The following is a 13,884-nucleotide window of genomic DNA, read 5'->3' as shown; positions in this document are numbered from 1 at the left end:
GTATGAATGCCTCATCTACATAATCATAATTTGTAATAATAAATAAGGTACTGATGCTGGATTTGTTGGCAAGGTTATAATAATTTATTTATAAACTGTAAAACAGCATAAACTTATATGTCAGGTTTTCCAAAAGGGTAATAATAGTAATAATACACAAAGTTTTAGTTGGACCAAAAGACAAAAAGCATTTTGTTTCTAATTCAAAAAATACAAATGTTTGTTACAGGTACAAAATTATAAAAAGTTTGTATTTTCTTCTTGATCTGGTGACAGACACACATAGCAGAGATGTATATTTCACCAGCTCCGAATTCATATAAGCTATGGGAAATGATAGTAAAGAAAGAAAATGTTGTAGTTTAGAAAACTTAGAAACAACTTCTTGTCTTCCATTTAACCAGAATTGAACACAGTTTTCTTATTCCTTTGCAGTTTTTTAGTTGCCAACATTTAAATTAGTGTTACTCATGCTTCATATAACAATCAGAAATAACAGCAGGTTTACCTCATGCATTTATTTTTAATATTCATCACAAAATGTCTTCTCACCATGCTACCTAGGAAGGTTAGTGTTTTTATTGTCAACATTTAAGGGAGGTGGGAGATAAAGAAATACAATCAGGATCCAGGAATATTTCTATCTACTGCTTCGCAAGAAAATGTTAGAAATTCTCCAATTAGCATAAAAATAATTTTTAAATTAATTCTGCTTGGAACTGTTTGCAATAACAAATGTAACAAAAAGGTCATTTAACAGAAGGAGAAAATGCTGCTGAGTGCCTCTGTTAGTGAAACACACATCTCTCTCCTGTATTGTGCAAAGATGCAGGAGCCCCACATCTAGTCTCTGAGGTTTGCATATGGGCTTCTTTCTGCACCTGAGAAGACCAAGTGTTCTTATTAATGATGGACTTGTGCTTCAGGCTGCTGCTCCACCTGGCTCTGTGTGTGCAGCATTCAGTAGAGCTGGGCAGAGGAACCACCAGAAATGTTGTCAGTAAAAACTAGAAGCAGCTCACTTTTTCTCCCCCCCAAAAAAAAAAAATAAAAGGACTCTCCATCTTTGCCTGGTAATTTTCAGTGACAAGTGCCCTTTACATTTGCAGTGTGGTTGATCTGTAACTGTAATCTCACTTCCAAAGTTGATCTAGCCAAGATGCTTGGTGTTTTCATATTACCTTGCCTGGTTCAAAATTGAATTATTGGTTTTGCTACTTAAAGCAGAATGCTGCAAAGCCGGTAAAGCCTGAGATAAGGTCTAACAACTCTCCTTCCTCATCTTTCTGTTTGTGACCAAAGGACGTACTAGATGGCACCAGAAAGCTGCTGTTCCCCGGTTGTGGAATTTTGCCTCCCTTTTCACAAGGATGGATGATCTGAATTGCGCTAGCTCTTGTTGGCAGTTGCAAACACAGTGTTTTTCATACAGTGGTGGTGGCAGTTTTGCCTTAATCTCATCTCTCTTACCTTAAGAAATATTGTCATGTAAGAAAACAACAACAACAAAAAAACCTGCATCTCACATTTCTTCTTGCTCTAGAACAACTGGGAAACCAGAGTGTGGGGTGGTCTCTGCCATCTTTACTACGTATGCTTTGAGGGGAAAAAAATAAAATAAAAAACAACTTACACAGCACTACCACAGAACTCTATCACCAGCCAAGAACAAACTACAGCAATACACTATCATGGCATTATTTACAACATAATGGAACGTTATGCATATAATAAATTACATTTAATACTTTTTCCTCTTAAACTCTGATAAATGTAAGCTCATGCTTATTTTACTTATTTTGTTCAGTCCAATATATTTTCCTCTATGTATCTTAAGTGCATAGGCAAGTATAGGAGGTGACAGCGCTGTTTGCCCATCTTCTCTATGTTTTTAGAAGTCAAATTGCTTTCCAAATATGTAATACATCACGGTATGTTACTGTCCTCACTGAGATTTATTTTACAGCACATAGCTTTCCACAGCAGAAGGAGCAAGGGATTGTCAGCTACATGTGTGCTTATATTGACATTAAGTCTTTCACTAAGAGATCTTGTGAGCTCTTTTCAAGTTGATGAGGGAAAAGGAGGAAGTGGAATTTGCACAGCATTGCATGCCTTGGGAAGTCTGACAGTGCTCCTAAACTTAACGGAAATTTGCAGAGGAAAGAGCCAGGAAGAAGGTTTACAAAAGGCTAAGGTTGGGGCTCCCAGGGGTAGGTGAAAACAGAGTCCTTTGTTGCTCTGCAGGACAGAAAGTTCAACTGCTGCTATTTATTTTGCAGCTGTTCAGAGGTTCCATAATGGTGTGTGCAGTAGTCAAGCTTTGTTTTGTTAATAAGGGGAGGGCCTGTTTGTGCTTTTGTAGGTTTTTTTAAACATTAAGTCAATTTACAGCTACCTCGTGTGGGCTCTGTACCATAGTGGATGGTCCCAGTGCAAGAGGCTTTGATCTCTTGCTTATAAGAAAGAACCTGGCCTCTAAGAGCTGAAGAGTCCCATGACAGGCAACTTTGGGTGAGCTTGGAGCCCCAGAGAGCTGCAGAAATACTCTGAGGGAACAAAAGGAAGAAGAGCACGCAAAGTGGTAGCCTTGGGTATCAATTCCACTCTTCTGCTCTCTGGGTTCTCCCTGAACAGTCAGCAATAGTTTCTACAGGGACTAAAGGCTGACTCCCTCCTAAAGAAAAGATTTGGAGGAAACAAAAACTGGCATAAGAAATACTATAGATGAAGAACATGCAAACTGCTGGGTTTATAATGAGATGGACCTTGGAGAAGTTGCCTGCAGAGAAGGAAACTGCCTCCAGCCTGAGCAGAGCAGTGGGAGTGCCCCATCTCTCCCCACATAATGCTGTTTTGCAAAGGGAAAATTCTGCTCTGTTTGTGTTCAAATGGCCCCTGCATGCTGTGCATAAATATTAATGTGCAGAGTTGTTAGTTTCCTAGAGTAACTTTAACTACTTAAGCATTATTTCTGTTAATCAAACTATGAAGATGTATCCAGCTGAAGTCACAAGAGTGCACTCTATGAGGATAACGGGTTTATTGCTACAGGCCATGCCAAATATAAGTCCTTGATTGAGTACACAACCAACACATGCAAACACTTTTTATAGTGTTTTACCTAGGGTAACGTAGTACTTACTAATGCAGGTAGCCTACTTCTAACTGTATTCCTTTTAACTTTTTTGCATTTCTGCTAGGTTAAAAGGAGACTATAATGGTAGCTACCCTACTTTTGTGAATGTTGGAATGCGTAGAGGGTAAAAACTGAGCTTCTCTAGTCACTGTTCCTACCTACTATCCATATATTCATTAGAAGTCAACAACATGTCACTCAGTGTGCTCTCCCCAAGATATAATACACCAGGAACCGACACCAAAGCAACTATGAAAACAAAAACTGAGTACTGCAAACACTTCTAAAACCCATTCAGAATTAATTTTAAATAACTGGCAATGGTTGAATATTGGAAATATGTAAATTCATTTGAGTTTCCATTACAGAAGTTGGGAGTAAAGACAGAGGTTCTGTCCCAAAAGAAACAATGTCCTGTCTTTTTAATACAAGTGAAAGTGGGGTGCCTTCCATATTAAAATTATCACAGGATGTTTCCCCATATAAAAACTATGTGCAATTTATGTACAATATTCCCATACACTACTCTGACTGGCAATACTCAAAGCCAATGCTATGATTACAACTGTTAGGTTCATAGAAGAGCACACTCAAAAAGAAATTTGGGGTCTAGTAGCGTTTCTAGCTGAGGTAGGTGAAAACAGACCTGCTAATTCGAAAATCTTGCATGAGTTCGTATGGTATTGAATGAAACAGAAGATTATAACACAGTTGGTCTCCGATATTCTTTACAAAACCAAGATAAGCATAGCACAGTTATTCCATTTTCTACAAATTTACTAATACAATCCGTTCCAGACTCTAAAGGAAGTACTGTTGCTTCCTCACTTAAAAGCATATGCTATTTTTTTCCATCGTTATGTTTAATTTCCTATTTCAGTCTTGACATTGCTGAAGGTGCGTTGCTGTCCTGCAGGAGAGGTGGGCTACAGGATGCTTGGTTGGTTACAGGCAGCAGGATGGCAGACTGTGCAATAGCCCAGTTTTGTTCTGGGCTGCTTTTCTCTTCCCACAATGGCTGTGAGGTGGGATGACCCACAGGAGGATTCTGGCTGTTTGCCACAGGGGAGCCTTGCCATCACACAGCACTACCTGAGTGATGTGCTCCAGAGAGAGAGCAGAAGTGGACCTGCAGCAGGATATCTGGGGGCTGGCAGGCTGCCTGAAGGCAGGCCTGGGCTGTTTGTCCTGTGGCTGTGCTTTAATGCAAAGCAGTAAACTAGATTTTGGTTGGAATATTTGTTTTCAGGTTTAATAATTACATGCCTGATAAGAATATCCGTGTGCGTATATGTATGCTTGAAGAGGAAAATTTGTATAAGCAGCAGGATTTTAAAAAACAAACTAGTACATGGATAGGATTAGAAAGTTTATGCTTTTCTTGTTTGATAGCACCATACTTCTATAGGGTTAGAATGACTAGAGTCCAAGATGTCATGGGCTTACCAAGCCTGCTGCATCTCCTCCTCATGCATTGCCACTATACACACACACACACACACACGTGTTAACCGGGTTCAGAGGAAACAAAGCCCACAGGCAAACCAGCGTTGGGTTTTCTGACAACTGCATGCAGGTGACAGTGCCATGGCTGTGAGAAAAGATCACTGTCAGTCAGACTCCAGTGCTGTCACGGGCAGCACCTGAAATGGCTGCTCATTTTCGTGGGAGTTGCCAGGCACAGGTCAAGTCTTGCAAAAGATTTATGTCCCAATCCAGAAAAATTCTTAGGGACGGGTTTTGCATTACTGCTATTAATCTCTCTCAAGTGTTTCATTAGGATCAAGACATTAATTAGCTCACAGTAATCTAACAGAAAATTAAGGCTTCAAATCTCAAAGCTACATTGGAACTACAGCTGCACAGGTTTTATTAGGATCAAGGCTGGAAAACAGCATTTCTCAATGTGGGAGACTTTGTATGTGCCATATTTAAATAAATTTTATATCATTTCAGTTCAAAGGAATCTCCCACGCACTGTTTTATAAGAGTTGTGCTGATAACCACAATCAGGTCTTCTGTAAGTGTCTCCGCAGTCACACTAAAATGCACCAACGATATTTTTCTTTCGACTTTCTGTACCTGAATTCGGCATGTATCATGGTGTTAGCTAAAATGAACCCAGCTATTTCATGGCAGTGTTTGGGAACCAACGTTGTTCTCATTGCAGATAAGTTCTGCCACTGAATTTTAAGGGGACATTATCCTATAGCTTACTGCAGTCTAGAGCCAGAAGGAAAAATCCATGCTCATTTGAACCCCTGAATGTAATTGAGAACCAGGAATTCTTGAGCAACCAGGTAATTGACAACCAGGAATTCTTGAGCATATAACCTCCGCTTCAGCTGTCAAAACATATGCTTTCTTTATTTAAGGACTTCAAGTGGCAAGGGAATCCAGTTCATCTACTGGTAAACTACTCCAACATCCACCGTGCTTCAGTCTCACCCATTTTTTCCAGCATCTCTAATATTTAAGCACAAATCCAGCCATGAGAGAGAAAATACACTCATTTAACCTTTAGCTTTACAGATGTGTTTGTGTGTGTGTGCACATGAGTGTACATATGTATGCAACGCAGAGTAGATATGTTCAATTACCCATCTGCAGTCGAGTGCCAGTCCAGTGGATGTGCTTGCTATGGCTGTTAAATTGAAAATGGAGTGGCCTAGCTCTAACCAGTCAATTATTTGGTGAGCAGCATGCTGCACAGTGTTTGAAGTCAGGGAAGAGGATGCGTTTTTACTGACTTACTGAAAAGTGCCAAAACACACTGAGAAAGCTTACAGAATCCAGCACAGTGTCAGACGGACTTCATTAGTTGTTGGGCAACTTGGGCTGTTTTACAGATTGTGGCACCTCCAGTCCTGTGTGCAGGGTCACCTGCACAAAGAAGAAATAATGTTAGATTCAAAACTGGGACATCCTCAGCAAAGCATTTGTGAAGGCAAAGTGCAGGCAAATGACATGGAAAGAGCTGCGGGACTACAGGTTCAAGTTTAAATCAAGACTATTAATGGAGATGACATCTAGTCTTTGAAATAAACAAGTTTCCTTCCTCCTTCCATCCTGAATACTTTGGGACCGAGAAGCCAGGTGTCTGTCTTTTCCCAAATCTAGGCACCAGTTGTAGGTATCCAGAAGTGCTGCTTGCGAGGTACAAGGTGGATGGGATCTCTGCATGAGGGACCCCAAGTGCTTCAGGACAGAGATCACGCAGTGGAGCCCATGGCCATGATGAGTGTTCCACCCTGGCTGTCTTGGTCTTGCCTGACCTAAGCTGACCTCCTTCAGTCCTCAGGCTCCCAGGCATTTCCACAGGTTCTCTCTTATACCACACCAGGTTTCTAGCCATAAGCAGCGGTCTTGAAGTAAAAATGCATTATATTTAAAGACAGTTCCTCCAAGAGGAAAACCTCTTGTACACAGAGCACAAGAATGATGTGCTGACTGATATGCACTGTTGTGCCAGTTCTCTGACCTATGCTGCTTTTGCTCTCCTTACCACTGGGCTGCTCATACTTCAGTCATTTGCCAATGTTAATTATCTACAAATATGAGATCTAGCAGGAATTAAGATGGTTTTTAGTCAAAATGGCAGGGGAGAATTTTAGAGACACTGCTTTCCAAGTGAAGCATCACAGGAAAATCAGAGCAGGAATTACTGTGTGCAGGTACTTTTACTTCTTTTACAGAATTATTCTTCACATTGGTTAGGCAAGACAGAAGGTCAAATGTAGTCCAAAGAGCGTGAGTAGCCTAGATGTAAGCCTGAGAAGGAAAATAACCCCTATCTGTACTGACTACCCTTATATGATGCTATCAGCTCCTTTAGTTGGACTGCAGAAGATTTACCTGGACGTTTCGATTGAGGCTCAATGCAGGCATGAAGACGCCCTCAATGTTTTCAAACGCTGGAGGCCCCTGCTGCTGCCCATTTATGTAAAAGGTCAGGTTGTGCTTGTTCAGATCCAGGAGCACGCCAACAGTGGCACCTTTAGAAACTCCTCCTTCAGTCCTAAGGTACAAAGAGCACATTGTTGGAGAAGGCAGAGCACACTGTGCTGCTCTCCCTAGGACCAGCCAGCCTTACTAAGCAAAGGGAGTGTGGAGCAACACAGAGAAATGATTATCCCTGAGGCATTGGTGATGACTGATCCACACCTTTATCTGAAGCATATGTACCACATCCATGGGAGCTTAATGAAGGGATCCTAAAGAGAAATTAGATCCACCTCTCCTGCAACTGCAATTTAAGAGGTGAAAATGGGGTCCAGAGCTAATAGCTAATGACAAATTGGGAGGTGAGTCAGTGGAGTCCTGGAGACACATCACCTCTGTGTATCCCTGTTACAGTGAAGTGATGCATGGCAGGAAATGAAAAAGCAAGAAGCTGTTTTGCTAGGTGTTCATTTCTAATCAATATTCCTGCTAACAGCTCCAGAGAGAGACTTCCAGTTCAACTACTCACCTTGGCATGCTCTAAGGGAACTCAGATTTCCAGAGCCCAGGGAGCCAGCACAGGTACAACAGACAGTGGTTTTGGGGAGGAAGGTTAGCCCTAAGTGTAGCTTCTGTTTGACAAGGTGCTCAGCTATAGGACTGGGAGCTGTCTCGAGTGTGAGGCACAGTTATTAATACCGGTGATAATTGGTTGTGTCAGGAGCAGCTGCTGAGAGCTACTGCAGTGTCAGAGCTTGCCACGACACACTCAGCCAGCCATTACACGCCTGAGAGATTTGACATTAATGCACTTTGACTTGGGGGTTAGTCAAACTCAGTATTACTTTAAAGGACGCTGAGCAAAAATACCCACTAGATATGCAGACTGGCCACAAGCACTGCTATTCTGCTGGTATCATGGGGCTCCGTGATGGATTCACAGCCTGACGCAATTTGTTCAGGGTAAATCAGATTTCAAATAATTTGCAGTAGGAAAGTAAGCAGCTGTCTTTTGTCCCATGCACTCGCCTCAGGCACACAATATTCACAAGATTAATGGTACTTTATCACAAAATTTATCACAATAGGTAGGCAAAACATAAAAAAAAAATTAAAAAGGAGGGGGGGACTGGAATATGATTAGGAAGAATGTAGTGCAGAGTAAGAAATTTTCCTCTTGTCCACTAGGTGTCACAAACTGTTTTCCTTTAGACTAAATGTGGCACATGGCATTTCATCTTAAGGTAGATTATCGAAAACTGTTCTGACTTCTCCATTTAAAGCTCTTCAAACAATAATAGTATAGATAAGAATCATGGATTGACTCTGAGAGGTGTTAGATGTGAAAATTCACTGTTTTCAGATGCCTTTGATTTGATTTCTGATCCTATAAGCATTAATAGGTTTCTCTCTGAGCTCTTCTACAAAACCAAAAAATATATTATTTTCCATCAAAACTGAAGATACTTACCTACCCTGAGTATCTCACTACATAGACTGTTTTTATTAAAAGCCCTCAATCATAAAACTCACTATGAGATTGTAGGAAGCAACAGTACTATGATTTGGAGTTATTTACAAGCAGATTACTTTTTTTTTTCTCTGCTTAGGAACAGCCTTGATTGCATGACACCACATTTTAGATCCTGCTTAAAAGAGATTTTATTGCATCCTTTTAAATGACATGGATTCTCCTAGGGAAACAGAAACAGCAACTTCACTTTTTTGAGATTAGGATGTTCTTTCCTACATGACAAGCTAATTTGTTTCTCTTGGGCTAATTAGCTGTGTGCTGCACGGTGACATTGAGTGACTCCTCTGCAGCCCCTAGGGACAGCCCCACTGAAGAGGTGATAGATTCTGCCTGCAGATTCCAGCCAGGCAAGGGCAGGACCCAGCTGAGGCCCCTACACGAGCCACAGGGGTGTGGGGGCAGAGCAGAAGGATGGGGACCTTCTCCCTTTATTCCTGCCCCAAGTTCTGCAGGAATTCAGCAGGTAGATTGTCCCATTCCTACTCTGCCATCTCCCCACAGCGAGAAACTGGCTCTGGCAGGACTTAGGGAGGACAGAAGCAGGCAGGAGCTCTTCACCCCACTGCTACAAGGGAGGCTGGACTTCTTCTGGGGCTGAACAACTGCTCTTACTCAGCATCCCATGCTTCCTTGAGAACAGTACTTTGAGGACTCCAGCACTTTTTAGACTATTTTCCTGGTTCCTTTCTCTAGGAGGAGAGCTGGGAGAGTCTGTTTAATGAGAAAACTTATGCAATACATTTCCTCACTCTTATGTACACCATTTAGGCAGCATTACAGGATAATTTTTCTAATAAATGCTTTTGTTGTGGTAAAAAAGCCAAATAGCTCAAGAGACTCAAAGTGATGTTGATCCCTCCTAGTACACTTCCGTGGCACCACGTAAAAAGCCTGCTCCTTTACTGTAATACATTTTTAAGCTACTTAATGACACTTATACCACACAACCCCAGTAACCTTTCATGCAAAAGGAAAATACAACATTTTTGTTGCAATGATCCCTTAATAAATACTTAGTATTTATTAAAGGACAATTCAATTCTGGAGCTAGGCAACACTGTTTCATTTTTTCAAGTAAATCATTTGAACATTTTGATTTCTGTGTGCAACACTAAGTCCTGAGTGTAGAAGTGCTGTGAAGAAGCCTGGAAGGTCAGAGTACAGAAAGGCGAATTTGGCTATCATGAAAAATGCAGTTGCCTGTGGCAGTAGAGGCTATTATTCCAAGATGCCTTCACTAACAGCTTGGACAATGTGCAGAATATGACTGCATGAACTGGCTTGAGGAATTAAGAAGAGTAGTTTCACTGTTATTTAAAAAGAAATATTAACAATTTATGAACAATTTAATAAACTGAATAATTATTTCAACTCTCCATTACAATATTTTAAGTGTTAGCTTTACAGCATCTTAAAAACTTTATGATATCTAATGCCAATGATAGCATTTTTCATTCAGTTGTAGCATTTTTGTGTGATGAAAAAACCTGCTCTTGAGATAGCTGAAGTCAATGAAGAGACTCTCCTGACTTTTAAGACTAAAATGCAAATATTCTAGATTTCAACTTTCTGTTGTTTTTCAGTATAAACTATTTCAGTATGAAATATTTCAAGGAGATTTACATCTCCTTCTTTCCACAGACATGTAGTATTGCCTGTAGCACCTGGTAGTCCTGCTCTTGGGAACTCTGCCAAGGAACAGATCTATTGCATTGAATGTCAGTGCCTCTTGTTAATGGGCATCCAGCACCTCTCAGAACAGTCTGGATTGGAAGGGACCTTTAAAGGTCATCTAGTCCAACGCCCCTGCAAAGAGCAGGGACATCTTCAGTTAGGTTGAGCTGCTTAGAAGCCCACCCGATCTGACCTTGAATGTTTCTAGGGATGGGGCATCCACAACCTATCTGAGCAACCAGTTCCAGTGTTTCACCACCCTCATTGTAAAAAAATGTCTTCCTTCCAGCTAGTCTGAATTTATCTTCTTTCAGTTCAAAACTATCTCCCCTTGTCCTAGAACAACAACCTCTGCTGAAAAGACTGTCCCCATCTTTCTTATAAACCCCCTCCAAGTACTGAAAGACCACAATCAGGTCTCCTTGGAGCTTTCTCATCTCCAGGCTGAGCACCCCCTTCTCTCTCAGCCTTCCTTCAAAGGAGCAATGTTCCATTCCTCTGACAATTTTTGCCCAGGATACAGTACTACTTCTGGGCTGCAAGTGCACGCTGACAGATCATGATCAACCTCTCATACACCAATATCCCCAAGTCCTTCTTGGCAGGAGTGCTGTCAATCCCTTCATCCTCCATCCTGCCCTGACCCAGATGCAGGACTCTGCACTTTGCTTTGTTGAAGCCCATGAGGTTCCCATAGCCCCACTTCTTGAAATTGTCCAGGTTCCTCTAGGTGGCATCTGGTCCTTCAGGTGTGTCAGCCACACCACTCAGCTTGGTGTCATCTGTGACCTTGCTGAGGGTGCACTTGATCCCACTCTTTATGACATTGATGAAGACAATAAATAGAACTGGCCCCAGTATGGACCCCTGTGGGACACCACTTGTCACCAGCCTCCATCTGAACATCTAGCTGTTGACCACTACCCTCTGGATGTGACTATCCAACCATTTCCTTATGCATCAGACATCCATCAAATCCATGTGTCTCCAGTTTGGAGAGAAGGATTTTGTGGGGGACCATATCAAGGGCCATATCAAGAAGTGCAGATGGATGTTGCCCATAACTCTTCCCTTGTCCACTGCTGTAGTCATCCATCATAGAAGGACTTGCCCTTGGCAAAGCCATGCTCACTGTCTTCAATTACCTCCCTGTCCTCCATGTGCCTTAGCATAGCTTCTGGAAGGATCTGTTCCATGATTTTTCCAGGCTCAGATTTCTCGGAACAACAAGACTTAAAGGTGACTCCAAAACCTGTACCTCTGCCCTGAAGTATTTTCTTAACCAGTTTCCTCAACCTGTTCTCAAAAGGATCCCTCTGTTCCTGGATGCATTAGAGTCTCCTGTTCATGCCCCTTCCAGCATCACAGAAGTCATGCTAGATCGAATTTTGCATGTTGTGAGTGAAAGGCACAGAAAAGTCATCTAAATGTGACAGGTCACACATATTAGTCTTTCAAGCTCTATCTCAGGTTATCCTTGAAACTAGTAATTTATTAATTACCCTAATTTTTTCTCATGAAGATTAGGAAGCAAGAAACCATTACTAAGGTGTAACTTTCATCATAACAACATCCCAGAGGCTAAAAGTTGACAACTAATTCACTTTGGATTGTGATACTGTGCTGTCATGCACCCGTGTCCAGTGGGGAAAAACAAATAAGCAGCAATAACTGTTTCCACAAGACTATTACAGCTAATGAGTTAAAAAACTGACCTAGTTGACTGTCACAGTTAAAAATATAATGCCTAGACCTAATTTCATTGAAGCGCATGTGATTTCGTAAGACTACATGCCCTTTGCAAGTGTACTTCCCTTGAACAGATATTCCATGGGTCTATCCATGCCTTGCACATGCCTTTGTGTTTTATCAGGTAAAAACTGGGAAACTATCATCAACAGAAAGCACTTTGCTCTCTTGATTAAGCAGGATGGTTGGAAATCCTAAGTGTTTCTATTGTTTGTGTTTCCCAGAAAAAAGCTTCTGCTTAGCTTGTTGCTTGCCGGGAGGAGCATGCCGAGGACCAAATCCATAAAATAGGTTTCTGGGACAGTGGTGTACAGAATGGTTGCCAGCTTTTTTCCAGAAAACATAAGCTGTTCCACAGAGCATTAAAATTAATACAGCTTAACATTACTTCCGCCCTAAATCGAATCAAGATGTTAAAGGGACAGAGAACTTTTTAGTATACTTATTTTACTTATGTTATTTTACTCTGTATTGTCTTAGAACATGATCTAAGGTCTTTGGACCCATGGAGAACAACCCAAGTGACTTCAGATAGCTTTTGATCCAGCTACAAGGTCCTTCCACCTGTCTGTAATGAACTGCAAAATCAAACAATGTTTCAAACAAAAATTCCCATCAATTGCAGTGTACTTTCTTAAAGCACATGTATGCTGTAAAATATAAATCACAATTCAATGGGAGACATTACAATCAACCTTAGGATACAGTGCATCGACACAATCTTATTGCTTTAAGGAGACACCTGCATTTCAGTGTTTTAAAAAGCACTGTGAAACTTTGTTTTAATCATTTGGTATAACAGAAAAAACACCTGAGACAGTGAGAGTCTGGTGGGACAGTCAGTAGAAAACTAAACAGACGTTGATTCCAGCTCTGCCACAGACCTGCTACATATCCTGAGTCAGTCACTTATACATCAATCTCCCATTGTGAGGTATATGATATACAAATACACCATTTTCCAAAATAAGCAAGGGATTCCAGATCTTTTTCAGAGGAGGTCTTCTCAAGGGTCTCAGTACCCAGATGACCTTCAGCTAAGGCTGACCTCATGGGACACAAAGAGAGAGCAGTGCAGTTTTGCTCTGATACCTTCAAGCAAAGTTAACCATGTGTCCCCTGCTCAGTCTGGCATCACTTCAATGAAACAGAAGCCAGCCCTAGGCAGAAGTGACTATCCTGAGCACCAAAAGTCATGCAATCATGTCAGCACAACCCAGGATCTGTGCTGACAGTTGTTCTCTCTGTGTGATCCATCCCTGGAGGTACCTGCAGCTAGAACGTGTCTCTCCACTGCTCAGTTGCATTGAGAACACAGAGCCTCTGAGTGGTGGGAGAGAGAGTCTTGGTAACAGTGGCTTGGGGCATTCTGAAATTCTCCTCTGTCTAAGTTGGTTGTACTAGTTGAGGTGCTTTTCAAACCTCTCCAGTACAATAGCTCAGTAGAATGAAAGCTGTCACTTAGCCCTCACTGCCAAACAGTCCCTTGTATCCAGATCTGCCTCAGTGTGACCTACAGCAAAACACTTAACAGCTATCAGAACTGGAAACAAACACCTGCAGCCTAATTATCATACAATCTGCAGTCATGATTCCTCCTAAGGAAAAGAATCAACTACCTTTCTCCCGCCAGCAATGAGAGAAGTCCTGCATCCCATTGTGCTGTATCCCTGTCTGCTGATGTGGGTGGGACATGCAGTACTGGGTTTAAATCACAGCAGGGAGGATTTAGGCAAGAATTAAGGGAAAAACTGATAACAGTAAGGAAAAACACCAACAGAGACTGTTAAGGTGCAATCACTGTCACTAGTGATTTTTAAGAAGGAATAAAATAAGTACATTTATC

General features: G+C 41.5%; 1 protein-coding gene across 2 annotated transcripts in view; it reads right to left on the bottom strand.

Annotated features, from left to right (window-relative positions):
* Positions 1 to 5,956: 5,956 nt before the first annotated feature.
* TRIM67 (tripartite motif containing 67) overlaps positions 5,957 to 13,884 on the bottom strand; it is a 33,762-nt gene continuing 25,834 nt past the window's right edge. For both annotated transcript variants that reach the window (XM_041468714.1, XM_041468721.1), the window contains 2 exons: positions 6,995 to 7,157; positions 5,957 to 6,022 (listed from right to left, as the gene is read on the bottom strand). In XM_041468714.1, coding sequence (XP_041324648.1) covers positions 5,957 to 6,022; positions 6,995 to 7,157 — 229 coding nt within the window. The remainder of the gene's footprint in view (positions 6,023 to 6,994; positions 7,158 to 13,884) is intronic.

Source organism: Pyrgilauda ruficollis, unplaced genomic scaffold (genome assembly GCF_017590135.1).
Source record: "Pyrgilauda ruficollis isolate IOZ18807 unplaced genomic scaffold, ASM1759013v1 scaffold101, whole genome shotgun sequence".
Lineage (NCBI taxonomy): Eukaryota > Metazoa > Chordata > Aves > Passeriformes > Passeridae > Pyrgilauda > Pyrgilauda ruficollis.
Note: the sequence above shows the minus strand (reverse complement) of the source record. Positions and strands in the feature narration are given on the sequence as shown.